We start from the raw sequence: 21,201 nt of genomic DNA on the forward strand, positions 1-21,201 counted from the left end.
CCCACCTGTACACTTCTGGCTTGGAAAAGTAAAAGAAAAATTCTTTCACTGTTTTACAATCCCTCCCCCAGGTCCACTCCAGTATGCAGCCTTCGCTCTGGACTCCTGTCATGACAAAATACCTAATCACATATCCCTTTTAGACAGTTTTCTCCCTTGTCAGTTTCAATACAGTATAATTAAACCCATCTTTCTCAGTCTTCCCCCAACCCCGAGGTCAGTCCTGTTCTACAACAGTGGCACCATGAAGTATTTGTCCTTTTGTGCTGAGATACTTCACTCAGCATAATGTCCTCCAGGGTCACCTATTTTGAATAATATTGCATGAGTTCCTTGTTTTTCAATGCAGTGTAGTATTCCATTGTGTGAATGTACCACAGCTTCTCAATCCATTCCTTTGTGATGGTGCCTACCATATTCTAAGTTACAATGTTGTTCCAAGTGTCTTTCCTGTTCTTTCTTGCAATTCAAGTGTTCTCCTTGACCTTAATATATATTCAAGCTGAACAACCCAAAAGGTACTGCCATCGAGTTGACTAAGACTCGTAGTGACCCTACAGGACAGAGTAGAACTGCTTTATACAATATTCAAGGCTGTAAACCTTTAATGAAAGAAGGCTGCCCAACTTTTTCCCATAGTTCAAACCACTGAATTACTGGACCATTCTGCCACTAATGTGGATTATATTTCAATATCAAGAAAGCAAAAATACTCACCACTGGGCCAAGAGGCAACATTATAAGAGATTGGGGAAAGATTGAAGTTAAATCTTAATTGAAATTCATCTTAATTGAATCCACAATGAACACCCTTGGTACCAGCAGTGCAGAAAACAAAAGGCATGTTGCATCGGGAAAGCTGCTGTCAAGGACCCCTTCCGAATGCTAAAGAGCAACAATGTTAGTTTAATGACTAAAGTGGAAAAAAAAAAAAAGACTAAGGTGCACCTGATCAAAGTCATGGTCTGTTCAGTTACTTGCTATGCATCTGAAAGTTGGACAATGACTAAGGATAAGGATAGCAGAAGAATTGATGCCTTTGAGTTGCAGTGCTGGAGAAGAACACGGAATATCCCACAGAATCCCAAAAGAACAAATAATTATGTCTTGGAGAAAGTGCAAAGAAGGTACTCCATGGAGGCAAGGATGGTGAAGCTTCATATCACACACTACGGACATGTTGTCAGGAGGATCTCAGTCCTTGGAACAACATCATGCTGCATAAGGTGGTGCGTTAGAGAAAAAGAAGAAGACCTTCAAGAGATGGATTGACATAGTGATGGTAACAATGGGCCTCAGCTGATCAGATGTGCTGGGATGGCACGAGATAGGACAAGGTGCAGATGTGTTGTTCATAGAACCGCTATGAGTTGTAGTTGACTCAATGGCACCAAACAACAATTGCCACCAGGGCTACTTTCAGAGCCTCAAGGGGTATAAAAATAGAAAATAGTATTTTAACCTGTGTAAATATTCAGTTATTTATAAAAGTTGTAGATTTTGTTTTCCAAGACAGCTAGAAATTGTTTAGGTAGGAATTAGCATGTCTCTTCTGTTTACGAATACTTGCTTTAGTAAGAACAAACATGGAGGAACCCAAAATCAATCCCATTGAGGCAATTTTGACTTCACAAGGCTGAGCAGAATAGCCCCACACAGCCTCCAAGGCTCTATGTAATCTTTCTGGAAGCAGACTGTCATTACATCTTTCCATAGAGTACACAGAGGAAGGTCATTCAAATCAAGCACCTTTTATTAGTAATAATTCCTGAGTTATTACTAATTTAATATTCATTTCCCTTCAAACTCTACAGAAACCCAAAGTTCGTACTGTACTGGTAAAAAACAAAAATGAAGCTCTACAAGGTTGGGTGAAATACCCAAGGTGACACACCTGTGAAAATGGAGGCAGTCGTTAAGAACTCCGGAGAACAGCAAACTCCAGTCTAGAGAAGCACGCTGTTGTTGTTGTTAAGTGCCATCAAGTCACCTGCAACTCACAGCGACCCTTATGTACAACAGCTCTGAAACCTGCTCTTTCCAGAGCCATCTTATTGTCTCTTACATACCTACCCCCATTACCCCAGTCACTGAGTCAAACCATCTCATCGAGGGTCTTCCCCTGCTGCGCTGTTCCACCATACTCCAAAGCATAATGTCCCTCTCCAAGGACTGGTCAGTGGCTTCCAGAAAAACAAACGAGTCTGTCTTGGAGAGAGTGCAACCAGGGTGCTCCTTAGAGGCAAAGATGATGAAACTTCACATATTTGAACATGTTTTCAGGAAGGGTCAGCCCTTGGAAAAAGACATCATGCTTGGAAAGGTAGAGAAGGTACGAGTAAGAGTGGGCAGCCTTCGACAAGATGGACTGACATAGTGACTGGAACAGTGGCTCCAGGACATCAGAAGTGATGAGGATGGTGCTGGATAGAGCAAGGTTCAGATCTGTAGTGGAAAGAGTTTCTATGAGCCGTAAATGACCTGATGACACTTAACCTTACCATGCTAGCATTTCTGGTGGTTTGTTGGTTTTTTTTTTTAATATTATTTTTATTTTCTTACTTCTTTTAGAGTCGATATATAACACTCTTGGTACCAGTAGCCAGGAAATCAAAAAGCATATTGCGATGGGAAAGTCTGCTGTTAGAGACCCATCCAGGGTACTGAAGAGCAGTGGTGTCACTCTGGAGACTAAGGTGCGTCTGATACAGGCTATGGTCTTTGCAATCACTTGTTATGCATCAGAGAGTTGGACAATGACTAAGGAGGATAGTAGGAGAATTGATGCCTTTGAGCTGTGGTGCTGGAGAAGAGTATTGAATGTACCATGGACTGCCAAGAAAACAGATTCATCCTGGAGAGGGTTAAACCAGGCTGCTCCTTGGAGGCAAGGATTCTGAGGCTTCAACTGACATACTTTGGACATGTTGTAAGGAAGGACCGGTCCTTGGAGAGGGACATCATGCTTGGGAGGGTGGAGAGACGGTGCAGAAGGGGAAGAGCCTCTATGAAGTGGATTGATTCAGTGACTGGGGTAATCAGGATGGGTTTGTCAGAGGCAGTGAGAGTGGCACAGGATAGAGCAAGGTTTAGGGCTGTTGTACATAGGGTTGCTATGAGTCACAAGCGACTCAACGGCACATAACAACAACAACAACAACAACATATATTCTGTGGTAGAAATTTTTTTTTAACCTTAACAAAAAAATTAGAGTTTTGGAATGTGTTTTGTTATTAATTTACCTGTTAGTTCTTACTAAAACAGACCCTAACTCACAGTGATCCCACAAAAACAGGACCCACGCACAACAGAACGAAATACTGCCAAGTCCTGATCAACTTCGGATCAGACTGATGTGATCCACAGGGTTTCCATCGGCTGATTTTATGAAATAAATCTCCAGGTCTTTCTTCCTAGTCTTAGTCTGTAAGCTCTTCTGAAACCTGTTCAGCAACATCATAACCCAAGAGCTTCTCCTGACAGATGGATGGTGGCTGCATATGAGTTTCAGTGCTTGGAAATTTAAGTACCATGGAGGAGGACAATGAACGTTTAAAAAAATTTTCTTGACAACTGTGTAAAATAGGTCCAAAGTATCACATTAATTTCATAAAATTACAGGAAGTGTACTCATTAATCTTCACTTCTTTGCAGAGGGTTGGTGAGCACTACCAATCAGGTGGAGGGAAGACAGAGGAAGGGATTCTTGGGATCCAACTTGACCTTGTCATTGTTGTTGTTGTTGATTGCCTTCAAGTTAAGTACAATTCATAGCGACGCTATGATCAAAAGGCTTGAAACCCCTCTTCAACTATCGACATTTCGGATCCACTAGATGCTTTGCTGGAGAAGGAGGGACAATCTCCTCCCGTACCAGTCAGATCTTATTTAATGGTACACACACAAAATAATAAAATAAAATTTTAAAAAACAAAGCCAAAACAGCTATCGACATTTATCAAAGTTTATAGGGTTTATTTAGGAAGTGGATGCCACTCCTGCATCCATCATTAAGAATGATAATAAAACTAAACTCAAATTCATTACTGTGGAGTTGGAACTCAGAGCTGACCCTTCCATGGGTTTTCAGGAGGCTGTAAATCACAGGGGAGGGGACTCTCATCTTTCTCCCATGGGGCCACTGGTGGATTTGAACTGCCAGAGAGGCATGGCCTCTGGATTAGCAGCACAACTCCCTATGCATAGCGCTACCAGAGCTCCCTGTCACTGGTGGTGAGTGTTGTTATGTATCCTCCAATTGAACTTGACTCATAGCTGACCCTCCAGTGAGTTTTCAGAGGCTCGAAAATGATTGATTAACTCAGAAGGAGCTTGTCCATCTTCCTCCCAAGAATCAGTGGATGGATTCAAAACTCGTGCCTTTGAGTTGGCAGCACAATTCCTTACCACCAAGCCAATACTTCCTGCAAATGGTTTGCTTGGTCATTCAGAAATGCCCTGATCAAAATGTTCAACTAGATGAATAAGAGATATCAATGATTCAAATAAAACTAATCACAGGACCTGCTGAGAGAAGTCCTTGAGGTACAAGTCATTTTTAGTTAGCAGGAGCGTGAAACTGGGGGATTGTTCAAATCATTCCCTTTCAATGGAAAGCAGTGGGGAAGGGAGTAATGATGTGAGCATATTAATCTGAAACTAGGGCAAATGAAGACTCTGTCTTGGTGGTGCAATGGATGAAGTCTTGACTACTAACTGAAAGGTCAGAAATTCAAACACACTAGAAATTCCTCTGGGGAAAGATGAAATAGTCTGCTTCCATAAAAATTTATAACCTGGGGGATTCTGTGGGTCAGTTCAATGAGAATTCAATGAGTCGGAATGAACTCAATAACAATGCACGTGGTTTTCTGGGGTTAGTGATGAATAATGGAACAACAGATCCTGTATCCTATGCCAATCGCTTGTGACTTTCGGGAAGCTCTCTATTTTCTTTGAGTCTCTTGGTTCAGATGAGGAAGGTCAAGAAAAGGAGTGGAACACTGGCAATGAACAGACTTTAGTATGGGTGCAGGCTCTGCCCCTTCGCAGCAATGCAATGCTGAGCAAGGCACATAAGCCCTTTCTGCTTTGATTTCCTTACCTGTTAGATGAAGATAACAACTTCCCTGTCAGGGGGTGGCCAGGATATGAGACTACATGAATGCTTCTGCCTGGCTGATAATGAACAGATGATCAGTCCCTAGGAAGCACGAACAGTTCGTGCTGGCCTGCTAAACTATAAGCTGGTGGTGATTCCAGCCCAACTATTGGTACCACGGAAGAAAAGCCCTGACAATCATCTTCTATTAAGCTTACTTTAAGCTTCTGTTAAGGTAAAGAAAACCCTTTACATAGCTGTATTCTGTAGCACATGGGGTCGCCATGAGTAGGAACCAACTCAACAGCAAACGACAGCAAACCCTCAGTAAATGATGGCTATTAGTTCTTCCAGAGAAACATTCTCCTGTTTCTGTTAGGACTCCAACAGATGATAAGAAGAAAAAAAAATAACTGGTCACACCTTCATCTTCACATATGCAAGGTGTCCTGAATTTGGGGGCTCCCTGCCTCTTGAGGCACAATCAGACTACAAAAAATAAAAGCAGAACTTGGGAGCCAGCCTCCTGGGTGCAAGCACATGCTGGGCAGGTTCCAGGCAGTGGCCTCCTTCTGGTACACAACAGCATAGATGCATTAACTCAGCAACTAATGTGTAAAATGAGGCAGATGGAAATTGGACAGCAAGGCAGGATCCAAAACATCTGAAGGGTCTTCAGAAACCTCAGCAAGTAAAAGGGGCTCACTTGTCAAACCCCATTGTTTGTTGTTGTTGTTATGTGTTGTCCAGTCGACTGTGACTCATAGCAACCCCAGGAATAGTAGCTCTAAACCCTACTCTTCCCTGAGCCAATGTCACTATCTCCGACATACCTGCTCCCATTAGCTCAGTCAGCAATGTTGATGTTGAAATTGATGTTGTTGTGCTGTCAAGTCAGAATTGACTTGTAACTGACCCCACAACAGGTTCTCTGAGGCTGTAAATTACACAGGAGGAGACTGCTCATCTTTTTCTGAGGAATAGCTAGCGAATTTGAACCATGTGCCTTTAGGTTGGGTCAGTGCAGCTCCTTACCACTATTACACCACTGGAGTTGTTTTAAACTCCAAAGCACTGCTCTGCTTAGAACGAATGGGCTATATTGTCAAGGAATGTAAACCCTTTATATGCCTAAGAACTTCATTTCATCTTTTGGTGACATAAAATGAACTCCTAACCCCATTTAGCAAAATCTGTGGCTCAGTTGTAGCATTTTCACCTCTAGTGCAGAAGACCTGGGTTTGATTCCTGGCTAATGGACCATATGAGCAGTATCCATCAACACAAGCTGACCTGACAGCATTTAACAGCCTTATCAAGGAAATGTCTCACCACATGTATGAATATAAAAACGTTAGGAGATCCAGGCAGAGCCAGAAATGCTTCCTCTGCAACACTGGCATCACAACTCTGGGTTGTCACTCCATAAAAACAGTAACAGATAAGTCCTAGCCCTGGCACGAACTCAGCCAGGATACACAGAGTCTCCTTTATGTAATCCGGAGGTTCTCAAACCAGAAATCCCGAGGGTGTGTTAGAACTGCTTTCACCTGCCAAGAATCTAACTAATTAGATGTGGGATAGAGCAGAGAATGCATTTCTAACAGGTTTTCCGTAGACAGTAATGCTAGCCCAATTACCACAACTTGGAGAATGACTGGAATAAGTCATGTATTAGGTGGTGGTGAAGAAGAAGACCAAAGTTGCTGGCAAATCATGTTGTACAAACAGTATTTTCTCTTTCTCTGAACTTTGGTCAAACAGATCTGTAGATGAGGCAAGCCAAAAGTGTCTAGATAGACAAAGGTATATCTCAAGGATAAATTCATAGTAAAACATTATCAGTTTAACCTCTACCAACTTGGAGCTCACAGGGAGCTCTAGTGGCTTGAGAGCTGCACTGTTAACTGGAAGGCTGCACTTCTCAGGTGGTTCAAATCCATCAGATTTCAATGGAAAAAAGATATGTAGTCTCCTCCTGTGAAATTTACAACCATGATAACCACTGAGAGGCCACTATGAATCCAACCAGCGTGACAGGATGAGAGGAGGAAGAGGAGGAATTTGGAGTTCTGGTGGCAGATTATGTTGGGAACTGCACTCTAATGCAAAGGCTGAGCCTCTCTGGCAATTCAATTCACTAACCCTTCACTGGGAGAAGAGATGGGTAATCTCATCTTATGTAATTTGTTGTCGTTGTTGTTGTTATGTGCTGTTGAGTCACCTGTGATTCATAGCAACTCTATGTACAACAACTCCATACCCTGCTCTATCCTGTGCCAATCTTATTGTCTCTGACACACCTACCCCTACCACCCCATTCACTGAATCAATCCATCTCATCAAGGGTCTTCCTCTTCTGTGCTGTCTTTCCACCCTTTCAAGCATAATGTCTCTTTCCAAGGACTGACCCCTTCTTGCACCATTGTCCAAAGTATGTCAGATGAAGTTTCAGAATCCTTGCCTCCAAGGAGCAGCCTGGTCTCACCCTCTCTAGGAAATACCTGTTTGTTCTTCTAGCAGTCCATGGTATATTCAATACTCTTCTCCAGCACCACAGCTCATAGGCATCAATTCTCCTTCTATCATCCCTAGTCATTGTCCAGGTTTCTGATGCATAACAAGTAAATGCAAAAACTATGGCCTGGATCAGGCGCACCTTAGTCTTCAGGGTGACATAGTTGCTCCTCAGTACTTTGGAGCAGTCTCTGACAGCAGACTTTCCCAATGCAATTCACCTTTTAATTTCCTGGCTGCTGATACCAAGAGTGTCTCAATCTCTTCATCATCTATCATGATGCTGCCAACTGGCCCAGTGGTGAGAATCTTTGTTTTCTTGATGTTGAACTTCAATCCATATTAAAGGCTGCACTCCTTGACCTTCTGCAATAAGTGCTTCAGATCCTCCTCAGTGTCAGCAAGAAGGGTTGTGTCATTTGCATAATGCAAATTGTTGATGTGTCTTCCTCCAATCCTGACGCTACATTTCTTCTTGTAGATACCACCCTCCCGGATGATCTGTTCTGCATATAGATTGAAAAGGTATGGCGATCAGACATATCCCTGGCTCACACCCTTCCCAATTCTTAACCTTGCAATGTTTACTTGCTCTGTTCTGACAGCTGCCTTCTGGTCCAAGTATACGTGCAATATACAGCCTTGCAAATCCAGTGGAGGGTCAGCTATGAGTTGGTTCTGATTCAACAGCAATGAGTTTCAAAAATGTAGTTTCAAATCCCTTCGTAAATATTTGCTACTGACAGTGTTGTTGTTATATCCTATAAAAATATGTCTAGAAAGCAAACTTCAAGAGAATTAAAGATAGTAGAAATAAAAAAGTTATATTATCACTGATAAATGTATTCTTTTCTGCATTTGACTTTAAAAAAAATCACCTAGCAATTATTTAACGTAGAAGCCTGGCTTAGCAAGTGCACAAGTGAAAAAAAAATTTGAAAATGTAATACTATGTTCAATATGAATCAACACTGTTATTCACAAAACCAACAAACTGACCACCACCATCGAGTCGTTCCTACTTTACAGGACTGAGCAGAACTGCCTGAAGGGTTCCCAGCTGTAATCCTTACAAAAGCTGACTGCCACATCTTCCCCCTAAGAAGCAGCTGGTGAACTGGAACTGCTGACCTTTGGTTAGTGGCCAAATGTCTTAACCACAGAGCTCTTAATATAGTTAAGTTGTTGTCAGGGGCTGTTGCACGCCTCACCCCGGAATAAGGACACAACACACCAACGATTCCTTCTCACAGCAGTTTACTCAGGAGTTTTGTTACAGAGGGTGGTGGAAGATGGAGGAGCAAGAGAGCGAAAGGGAAATTGCGTGGCCTTTTATCCCCTCTTCAGGTCTCCGCCCATCAGTCTCATGTGTCATGCCTCCATTGGACCATTAACCCCACGTGAGATTGAGCCATCGACCAATGAGAACACAGTGCCCAAATAAGGTCTTAAGTGTGATTCCGAAAAACAAGGCGAGGCAGGAAGTCGGTGCCGTCTTGTAATGGCGACCATGCGGCCGTTCATGGCCCCCCACAAGGGGCCATGAGGTTGACTACACTCATCACCACCCTGTGAACAATGGATGTGAACCTTGCCCTAGTCTTAGTCTATGCCATGCTCATCATCTTATTACTATAGTTACTGTGTCAATTCATCTTGGATAAGACCTTCCTCTCTTGCTCTGACCCTCCACCTTTATTAGTATGTCTTTTTCCAAGGACAGACCCCCTTCTAACAACATACCTCAAGTACGTGAGAAGAAATTTCAGCATCCTTGCCTCTAAGGAGCACTTTCCTTAAGACAGACTTATTTTTTTAATAAAAAACAAACTTTTTTACTTTTTTGTATTTATTTTTTTCTTATTGTGTACCATCGGATCGGATCTGACTGGCACAGGAGGAGATTGAGATTGCCCTTCCTTCCCCAGCAGAGTATCTGGTGGATTCAAACCACACACACACACACACACACACACACACACACGCACACCCTTTGGGATTACAGCCCAGCTTCTTGCCACTAGGCTACCCGAGCTCCTTAGAAAGACTTATTTGTTCTTTGGGCAATATACAGGATATTCCGTGCTCTTCTCCCCAACACCACAACTCAAAGGCATCAATTCTTCGTCTATCCTCCGTATTCATAGTTCAACTTTAAGATGCATAGGAAGTAATTGAAAAGATTACACCTTAGTCTTTAAACTAACATTGTTGCACCTTAGCACTTTGAAGAGTTCCTTGAAAGCAGATTTTCTCAGAGCATCTTATTTTCTTGACTGCTGTTAAAATGGGGGTTGACTGTGGACCCAAGTAAAAGTAAAACTGACAACCTTAATGTTTTCCACATCAATCATAATGTTAATCCATGGTAAGGATTTTTGTTTTCTTGGTGTTAAAATGGTATCCACAGCTGTAGTCTTTGATCTTCTGCACCAAGTGTTGCAAACCTCTCCACTTTGTACAAGGACTATGTGTCATCAGGCTAACACAAGTGTTGTTGAGTCTTTTCTGATCCCGATGTCACATTATTCTTCATATAATTATTCAGTTTCTCAAATTATTTGCTCAACATACAGATTAAATAGGTGTACAGAAAAGATATAACCTTGACACACACCTTCATTGATTTAAAAAATGCAGTGTTCTCTTGTTCTGCTCAAACAATGGCTGCCTTGGTCTGGTCTAGGTCTAGGTCTAGGTTTCTCATGAGCACAATTAAGTATTCCAGGATTCCCATTATTCTCAACATCGTCAAAATTTGTTATGATCCACACAAATATTCTTTCATAGTCAATAAAACACAAATAGACATCCTTCTGGTAGTCTCTGTTTTCAGTCAAAATCCATCTGACATGAGCAATGATATTTCTCGTTCCAAGGTCTCTTCTAAATCCAGCTTGAATTTCTGGCAGTTCCCTGACTATGCACTGTTCCAGCTTCTTTTTACTAATCTTTAGTAAGATTTTACTTGCATGTAATATAAATGATATTGTTCACTGATTTCCACATTCTATTGGCTCACCTTTTTTAAAAAAATGGTAACAAATATGGATCTCTTCCAGTCAATTGGTCATAACTCTATTTTTCCAAATTTCTGACACAAACTGGTAAGCATGTTCAGGACTCATCTATTTGTTGAAACATATCAATTGGTGTTGCATCAATTCTTAGAGCCTTATTTTTTGCCAATGCCTTTGGTGTAGCTTGAACTCCTTCCTTCATTATCATGGACTCATGATCATATGCTACTTCCTGAAATGATTCTGTGTCAACCAATCCTTTTTGATACAATGAGTCTATGTTTTCCATCCATCTTCTTTTCTTTTAACTTCACATTATCATTGACTCACCCATCTTCTTTCGATGCTTCCTGTACCATGTAAGATTTTGCCCAGGTTAGGGGGGGCACTTCCTCTGACGGAGAGGTACCCATCCCCTGGACTGGCAGAGATATCACCTTAAGCCAGGCAGACTTGCCTAGGCTCCTCCGAGACCAGCGGAAACGGCCCCACATTGGGTGGACCACTTTTGAACACACAATTCAAAAGAAACTAACGTGGAGACTTGTCCCAAAGTCTGTAATTTGAGACTGCATTGGCAAGCTGAACTTTTCAGCAGCTCAGTATTACAGGCCAGCTGCTGGTTTTCTGCTGGGCAGAGCAGACAATGCTTGAACTTTAAAGCAATGCTAATACCTCTTTCTGGGTCTCTTCTACCTATCCTCCCCCTTCACAAGGCAAAGTATTGACTGTTTCTGAAGATAAATCAATCCACTCAGCATTCTTCTGCTCAGATTCTGCATTAACTCTTCAGTGTTTCTAAGACAAAGAACCCAACCTGTAAGAGTCTCACTCACATTTGCCCCATAGCTTACTCCATGGCACCCCATTCCTTCTCTACTTCCAGCTCACTCTCCTCACCCCAAGCCACAGGAACTTACAGATTTTTTTTAAATGTCAGTCTCTTTTGCTTTACATTCTTGTACTTCTCCATTTCCCTCTTAATGTGGCACATTTCTCTCCAACCACATTCCACATCCTTTACCCCAAGTAGCCTTTCCCGACTTCTCAAATTTGAAATCTGTTGCCCTGTTCCTTTCCTCAAAACTCCCTGAGTATTCCCCCATCATTCTACAATTTCACCACACCGTCCAGGGTGCCCACTTCAGAGTAAGCAAACCCAGGGCCCGCACACTCCCAAGCCTATGGTGTAGGGTGACCAGGAAGCAGGACACGGCAGTCCCACTACAGAGGATACTCACGGAGATGATATGACCTTTGAGGCCGTGGGCGGAGTCTGCACACTCGATCACTGCACTCAGCTGTGGGTAGCCCACGCCGGTCTTCGTGCGGGTGGTGCACACAGAACCTGGGATGTGGAGCAAGAAGAGGATCCACAGATGGCTGTGAAAGTGTAAAACAGAACGGCAAGAGCCCTTGTCACCATCACACAGCCCTCCTCCGACTGCCTCGTGTTGAAGTTACTACGGCAGAGGAGACTTGCTTGGAGAGGAGAGGGGCTGCCTGGTTCTGAAGGTGTATAACCCACACCATCTGGTCACTACACTCTCTAAGGGCCTCCTCACTCTTGTCTGCTGATGCCCAGGATGCCACCTTCTCCTCGACGCCATCACTGTCACCATGTCCTATCCCACCAGCCTCCATGCAGTGATCAAGCACTCTAAATTCTCTGCTCCAACCTTTCCTTCCTGCTGGTCTTCACATGGCCAAGCAACCACATTCAATTCTAAACTGACTAACTCATTGCTGTGGGGTTTTCCAAGGGTGTAAATCCAGTGGGAGGAGATTGCTCCTCTTTCTCCCAAGGAGGAGCTGGTAGATTCAAACCTCCATAGAGCCTAGGCTTTTGCATTAGCAGCACAAATCTCATTCTCTTCTAAAGGTCCCTTTAAGATCATCCATCACTCCCCTACCTTCTTTACCTGCAACTTCTGTCAAATATCTTAGCCTCTCTAAGTCTCATCTCCTTATCTATAAAATGGAAATAAAAACACCAATCACATAGGATTGTAGTAGAAAAGAAATGGGATATGGCAGGTCCAGCTCTTGGCCTGGGGCCTGGCATAGAGTCAAATCCCATGCTCTGTTCTACAGAGTTTTCAATGGATAATTTTAATTGCCCAATGTGGAATTGCTGGGATGCTGAACACTGTTCCATAGCTGTATCAAATCCCATAATGGTTACCCATTATGTACAGTGTTTAGATGAGCTTCCAGATTGATTCATTTCCACTTCCTAAACTAGATGCCTCTGGGAACTCTACAAATTCTCTTATAAATGTACAGAAATTATGTCAATTATAGAACAGAGTTCAGGTCTTTTGTGCAAAGCTTACTCTGAGTCATATTCGACTTGACAACACTTAATCACTGCTAAATGAGACTAGTGCTGTTATATCTGGAGGAATAGTCTTTCACTTTGTACATCACTCTTTGTGAATGTGTTGTATGAAGTAACCTGGGTTTGCTGTGATGCTGAACCTTGTGCCATGGGGATATCAAATACCATAATGGTTTCCCAATGTGTACAATGTTTGATGGAGCGCCCAGTTGTTAAAAAGGTTTGGAAGCAGGAGGGCATCCACTTCCTAAATCACATGCCTCTGGAAACTCTATGAACTTGGAGAAACAACGATAGCTGTGGAAAGGCATTAGTTCTTTTGTTCATAGAGTTGCTATGAGTCAACCTCGACTTGATAGCAATCAAAAGAAACAGCAAGTTTAAATTGCCAGGTCTTTCTATCAAGGCACCTCTGCATGAACTCTGATCTCCAGCCTTTGAGTTAGCAGTCAAGTGAATTAAATGTCTGCACTCAGCAACCACAGGCATGTAGTAAGCCCTCTGGGGAAGGAAGTCAAATCTAATAACATTCTTACATCTTACAGCCAAGTGTCACATTCTTTAGGGCAAGTCACCTCTGCACATGTCTGCTTTTCAATATCTGTCACCCAGACTTTAGAGGTCAGCTTCTCAAGCTAAAGGAACTTCAGAACAAATTCAAGCCTCGAGATGCAATACTTAAGGATGTTATGGACAGAACACAGAATGATCCAGGAAGCATCAAAAGAAGATAGAATAAGCACACAAAGTCATTGTACCACAAAAGAATTAGCTGACACAGAATTGTATGAAACAACAGATGAATAAAAAACATTGGTGATGAAATACTAAGTTTCAGCTACTCTGAAGGAATTTGCAAACAAGACTGCAGGAGTTGATGGCATACCAAATGACATATTTCAACAAACAGATGCAGCCCTGGAGGTGCTCACCAGGCTGTGCCAAGAAATCTGAAGGACAAGTGCCTCGCCAACTGGCTGGACAAGATCCCTATTTATTCCCATTCCAAAAAAGTGACCCACCAGAGTGTGGAAATTATTGAAAAATATTACTAATATTACATGCAATCAAAATCCTACTGAAGATTATGCAAAAACAATCAGAATAGTAAATCAGCAGAGAACTGTTAGATGTGCAGGCTGAGTTTCGAAGAGGCCATGGCACTAGGGAAATCAAAACCAATGTCAGATGGATCTTGGTTGAAAGCAGAGAGTATCAAAGAAATGTATATTGGTGTTTCATTGACTATACAAAAAATTTGTGTGGATCACAACAAATTGTTGCTAACTTTGAAAAGATTGAGAATCTTAGAAAACTTAATTGTTCTAATGCAAAAATTATACTTAGATCAGGAAGCAATAGTCAAAACAGCAAGGAAACAATCCATGGTTCAAAATCAGGAAAGGAGTGTATTAGGGATGCATCCTGTGTCTATATCTTTTCAGTCTGCATACAGAACAGATCATACGGGAGGCTGGACTTGATAAGGAGGACTTTGACATCAGAAATGAAGTCTTATCAACACTATACTATAGAGATGACAAAATTTTACTTGCCAAAACCAAGGAGGACCTGAAGCATTTGCTTCAGAAGGTCAATGACTGTAGCCTTTGATATGGACTGAAGCTCAACATCAAGAAAAAGATTCTCAGCACTGGGCCAATAGATGGGAAAGAGATTGAGATTGTCAACAATTTCAGCTTGCTCAGTTCCACAATCCATACTCATGGCACTAGCAGTCAGGAAATCAAAAGATGATTTCCATTAGGTAAATCTGCTGTCAGGGACCTCTCCAGAGTGCTGAGGAACAATGATGTCAGTCTAGAAACTGAAGTGTGCCTGATCTAGGACATGGTCTTTGCAATTACTTGCTACGCATCAGAGAGCTGGACAACGACTATAGATGAAAAAAGAAGAATCAATTCCTTTGGGTTGTGGTGCTAGAGAAGAGCATTGAACATACATACCATGGACTGCCAAGAGAACAAATAGCTTTGTCCTGGAGAGGATGAAATCAAGTTGCTAAATAGAGTCAAGGATTTTGAAGCTCTGTCTCACATACTTTGGGCATGTTGCCGGGAGGGACCAGCCCTTGGAGAAGGACATCATGCTTGGAAGGGTGGAAGGAAAGTACAGGAGAGGAAGACCCTAGATGAGATGGACTAAACACAGTGACTGCGGTAAAGGAGGTAGATGCTTTGGAGACAGTGAGTCCCTGAAGTGAGTACTCTGAAGGTAATGTACATAGGGATACTATGAGTCATAGGTGACTTGATGGCACAAAACACCACCAAGAAAACAAAACAAGAATGTATGATACTCTCATACCCTTTTGGTGGGAATGTAAAATGGTGCAACCACTATGCAAAGCAGTTTGGCTCTTCCTTAAAAATTTTGAATTAGAAATACCAGAATCTACTAATTACATTACTAGGTATATACATCCTAAAGAAATAAGAGCTATGACACAGATAAATCTATACTCACATTAATTTATAGCAGAACTATTTATAATAGCAAAGAGTTGGAAACAACCTAAGTGCCCATAAATGAACAAATGGCTAAAGAAACTGTGATGCATTGACACAATGAATAGAGCATTAGCCATCACAAAAACTATCATGCATTAACAAGACCTGCAACACATGGATGAAATGAGAATATATTATGCTGAATGATAGAACTTGGTCTTATAAGACCAACAATATTAAAAAAAAACAAACGAGAAAAGGCTTATATGTAGTAAGGCTCAATTGTGGATGGTTAGGAGAGATGAGAATTGAGGGAGAAAGGAGTAAACCAAATAAATATTAAAAAGAAATAAAATATTATAAATTTTTAAAAAAGAAAATAAAAATATTTCTTGCAAAGTATGCAATAATAAATGATAAATAACTATATATATATATATATATATATATACACACACACACACACACATACATATATATATAAAATACCTCCCTAGTGTTTTTATCTCTATTCTTTATAAATTAAATGGGTGGTGGGATACAGGAAAAAAATCTGAGCGGTCAATACAACCCCCTGCTGCACCCCTCCCCACCTTCCTGGAGCCCAAGCACTGCCCCAGAAACAATGACATTCTGGTAGAATAAGCGTCTTCCTTCCATGGGATTCTGTGTACATGCTGTTCTCCCCATCCGGACACTCCAATCTGGATTCACCCCTTCTAGTCTAGCCAACCCTTTCTCATCTTTCAAGTTTCACCTCAAATGTCACAGTCTCGGGGAAATGTTCTTTCCTATCACTTATCTTTAAAGGAAGTATTTAAATAATTAAAGCTTGAGTCCCTTTAGGGTTCATTTTCTCTGCCAGATAGTAAGCTTAAAGAGCACAAAGACCATGGACATCCAGGGCTTAGACTGCAGCCTGATGCTCAGTCAGGGCAAGATAGCGAGTTCAAGAGAAAAATTAATGAGCCAGTGAATGAATGAGTCATCTGCTTCCCTGTCTCTGTTGCTACTCAGTCAGCCCGCCTGAGAATCTGGTGATGTGGATTATGGGTACCTTGGAGCTTCAGTAGGAGTCCCTGAGTGATCCAAAAGGTAAAACATTCAAATGTGAATAGAAAGATTAGTGGTTCAGAGTCACCCAGAGGCTCCTCAAAAGAAAGTACTGGCAATCTGCTTACAAAAGATAGCAGGCTTGAAAATCCTATGGCACGAAATTCTACACAGCACACATGGAGTTGCCATAAACTATTATTGATCTGATGTGATTTTTTTGGAACCCTAGTGTGAAAGCTGGATCCAAGTACTGCCCCTGCCCTCCCCAGACCTGGGGGAGCACGCACCTCTAACCCATCTCCTCTCCTGCTCCTCACACCCCTGGTGCCTCACCCCATCTTTGACTTCAATAAAAGCAAAGAGATAAGAGGTCCAAGTTCCCTCCTCTTGCTCAAGATGTGCTATTAACAGTTCAAACAACCAACCTATGGGTCAGCAATTGTAAGTGCTAACTATTTGCACCACACAGAGACGATGATAGACAGTTCTCTTGCTCTCTCATTGTGATTGTTGTTGTTGTTGTTATGTGCCATCAAGTCAACTACGACTCAGATCAAATCATAGATCTGAACCATTCCCTATTTTGTGCCATTATTCACCACCTCCAATACACCTGAGCTCTAGTTTACAGTCACCAGGCCAATCCATTTCTTGCTTAGAATATGGCAATTGGTGTAAGCTAGCAGAACTTAAATATTATATATTATAAAGCCAATCTTTAAAACTTCCTTATATATTAAAAGCTCAGGTAACTTTATGCATCTCAAAGGTTCCTCATTTATCTTATCACACATCCCATTCCCTCCAGGCTGGTAACTGTGTCACATCACAACACAACTGTGCCTTCTGTTTCCCATCTGCACTATTCTAGGTCCTCACATATGAGTTTACGGTTTGCTTCCTTTTTTGATCAAATCATTTAAGTGGGAGAATTTTCAAAAAATATTTGCTGCTTTTTAGTTCCAACTGAAAAGGTGTATCTTCTTTCTCTCTCTCCAGTTTTAGTGCTTGGTTAATGACTGATGCGTATGGAAGCATGTGCATGCAGGGCAGTGAAGGAGGGACAGCAGCTCACTCTGGGGGTTAAACAAGAGAAGTGAAAGTCAAATGGCCTCAAAGGAAAATGCCAGGCCCACTCAGTATAAGGTGGAAAGGTTCAACTTCCTCCCCTTCAAGATGCCAGTGGGGCTTCCTAGCACTGAATCTTGAAAGATAAAGGCAAAAAAATCTGGGACTGGTATATCAACTGGGAAGTGATAGCTACCTGGGCCATGGGCAGGTCAAGTTCAAATGTGGCCTCACAGCAACATGTTTATTTGTAGTGTTTGTGGCCGCTTACACATTCACAAACACTTGAGTCACTCACAATCATTAAATGTCCCCTTGAACTCTTCACCATTGACCTTCTTATTCAAGGTATATGAGACCATTAGTGAAATCCGCACACTGTTCTTACACGTTATCATTCTGAAACCAAGACCTCATGTTGTAGCCACACCCAAGCTTATTTAGCAGTTAACCAGAGTTACCAGAAAGCAGCTCAATAACATTTCTAACCACAAGCGTCTTCTCAAAGCTTAAAGATGCTTCCTCAAGAAATGTGCTTGAAGTGTTTGCATCATGTATTCTTACCATCTCCAGTCTCCACAAGCCTCCGTTCCCATCCCAGACACACCCCACCACCCCCTGCTGTGGTCCCCAGGAAACTTACCTGGCCCAACTCCCACTTTGATTATATCTGCTCCAGAAAGGATAAGCTCTTCTACCATCTCTCCCGTTACCACGTTCCCTGCCTGAGACAGAAAGAACTATCACATGAAAGAATGAGGAATGTCCCCCTAGAACACAAAGATATACAGGTCTATCCTGAAGCCACTAGGTAGCTTGGAGACTCAAAATTTGGGAGAAACCTTTTGACACAATCCCTGAGTTGATTCTTAAGTGTGAAAGTAGTGACCCAGAGCACACTGTTCAAGATTTTCCAGGTTTTCTTTTCTACTGAATGTTGTTAGGTGCCTTCTAGTCGGTTTCTAATTAACAGCTACTGTGACAAAGTCGAACTGCTCCATAAGGTTGTGATTTTTAAGAGAGAAGAATACTTCTGGGGAGCTTAAAAATGTCGACCTTTCATTTAGCAGGCAAGTACTTAATCAGCACAGCATGAATTTTGATATCTTCAGCTGCCTCTGGGGATGACTCCTAGGGGCATTAATGGTATTCAACAAAAACTCAAACCCATTACTCTCAAGGTGGAACTGACTCATAGCTGCCCCTCCAATGGATTTTCAGAGGTTTTTAATCACACAGGAGAGAAGGAGATTGCTCATTTTTCTCTTCCCCAACAGCTGATGGATTCAAACTGCCAGAGAGGTGCCATCTCTAGGTTAACAGTAGAACTCCCTATGGACTTTGCCATCCCCCCCAAAACAAGACACAAAACCCAAACTTGTTTCCATGGAGTTGATTCCAATTCACTGTATCACTATGTTACTGAAGACAACTGTTCTATAGGGCTTTCTTAGCTGTCATATTGATGAAAGATCATCAGAACTTATTTCTAAGGCACCAGTGGAAGAGTTCAGACTGTCAACCTTATGATATCTAGCTGAGTAAAAAACAGTAAGGCCACCCAGGAATCTTATTAGAGGGTATAAAACTCTTTAAAACTTAAAGAACCCTTTGAGTTATCTATACTAGGGGTCACTTTGTCTGCTTTTTAAGAGAATATTGTTTATTTTGCTGTTATTGGGAATATAAACAACAAACATACACCAATTTAACAGTTTCTACATGTATCATTTTCATTGTTGTTGGGTGTCATTGAGTAGCTCTGATTCACAGTAACCCTAAAACCCACTGTCATTAAGTTGATCCCAGGTAGATGACAATCCCCCATCTGGTTTCCAAAGCTGTAGATCTATTCAAAATAAAACTTCCCATCTTTTCCCCCAAGAAGTAGCTGATGTATCTGAGTCACTGACATTCTAGTTAGTTAGCAGTCAGACACAATCTGCACTATGCCACCAGGATTCCTTACAGCAACCCAATGTACAACAGAACCAAGCAATGCCTGATGCTGAACCATCTTCACAATCTTTCTTGTGTTGAAGCCCAACGTGGCTGCCAGTGTGTCAATTCATCTCACTGAGGACCTTCCTGTTGTGTTTTTTTGGTTTTTATTTTGTTTTGTTTTGTTTTTTAGATGACTCGCTATTAGTTGCAAGCAACTTGACAGCATATAACAACAACAACCACCACCATCAAATATGATATCTTTCTCCAGAGACAGTCCCCTCCTGTTAACATGCTCAACGTTGGTGAGACTAAGTCCATTATCATTCAGTGACAATGATTTTTTTCTCTCAGTTGTGCAACCATTCTCACCTTCCTTACCTGTACTAGTCTTCCCCCATTAACACTAAGGTTCCTACCTAGTCTTTCAAGTTCCTGTTGTCAATTTGACACCACAAAGTCACCACAGACACCATAAATAGCATGATTCTCAAGATAGACATTTTTTGCTAGTTAAGCTATTTTTGTTTGTTGTAAGACTTAAGAACAAATTTTTGTTTCAAGGTTTAAAGATTATCTCAGGGCAATGGTTTCCCTGAATTGTTTTTTTCCAGGATCTTTGATGAAAATGATCAGTAATAGTGGCTGGGCACCATCCAATTCTTCTGATCTCATGGGGAAAAGTGGCAATTGTAAATAGCCACATATATCATATTTTCTCCTAGTCTGACTCTTCTGCTGTTCCTGATGGAAAAATAAAAACACTGAAAAAAACCTCAAAATACAGAGCTCTGGTGATGTAGTCCATAGGGAAATGCACAGCTATTTCAGAAGCAGTGCTTCTCTGGCAGTTCAAACCCACCACCAGCTCTACATGAGAAAGATGGACAACCACTTCTCACTCAATTTACAGTCTGCAAAAACCCTCTGGAGGGTCAACTAAGGGTACGTTCCAACTGGACAGAAATGAGTAAGAGAATTTAGTAACTACTGATCATCACCCAGGTGAGGAAATTACCTGGGGTCTCCCACCCCAGGGGTTATCATTTAAACATAAAGAGGCAGACTGGCCCATACAGACCACATGGCTTTGAAGGAGTGTCACTTTATAGAACACGAAATTTTGATTCTAAGTATAAACTCTAAGTTAGGAAGTGGTAAAATCTATAAACCAGAAGGGAGCATCTGTGTTGGAAATAGTACAAGCTCTTTCACTGCAGGAACCTGAGAAAGCAAAAATAGTCCTTTTTATTAAGACTCACTGCCCTGTGGGTTCTTCAGCTGGTGCATAGGATACTTGGCAAGTTGCCCTGACAGAGTTTTTACCACTATGCAAAGTCAATTCTTAGAAAAATACACTCTTACTCAGTTTGTTGAGTTTGTTTTTTCTTTATTTGGGTTTTTTACATTGAAATCCAAGGGCCTTTTCCCTGAATTTATTCCCAGAGGAAATTCATCTTTCATCTAGACAAATATCTTTCATGTACTTATAAAAGTACCTTGGTCCTACTACACTGCCATGGTAGTCAAGACAGCATGGTACTGGTACAATGACAGACACATAGATCAATGGAATAGAATTGAGAACCCGGAAATCAGCCCATCTATTTATGGTCAATTAATTTTTGACAAAGAGATGAAATCAGTTAGGTGGGGAAATGGCAGCCTTTTTAACAAATGGT

The 21,201-nt window shown here is 41.6% G+C and overlaps 1 protein-coding gene across 1 annotated transcript in view; it reads right to left on the reverse strand.

The window, feature by feature from the left end:
- Positions 1 to 21,201, reverse strand: part of GMPR (guanosine monophosphate reductase) — a gene marked incomplete at its 5' end in the record, with an annotated part of 49,233 nt that overhangs the window by 10,377 nt on the left and 17,655 nt on the right. The window contains 2 exon segments of the mRNA XM_006903607.1: positions 11,881 to 11,987; positions 18,219 to 18,300. Coding sequence (XP_006903669.1) covers positions 11,881 to 11,987; positions 18,219 to 18,300 — 189 coding nt within the window.

The sequence above is a fragment of the Elephantulus edwardii genome, unplaced genomic scaffold (assembly GCF_000299155.1).
Source record: "Elephantulus edwardii isolate Elephantulus edwardi_28Jun2011 unplaced genomic scaffold, EleEdw1.0 scaffold00070, whole genome shotgun sequence".
Taxonomy (NCBI): Eukaryota; Metazoa; Chordata; class Mammalia; order Macroscelidea; family Macroscelididae; genus Elephantulus; species Elephantulus edwardii.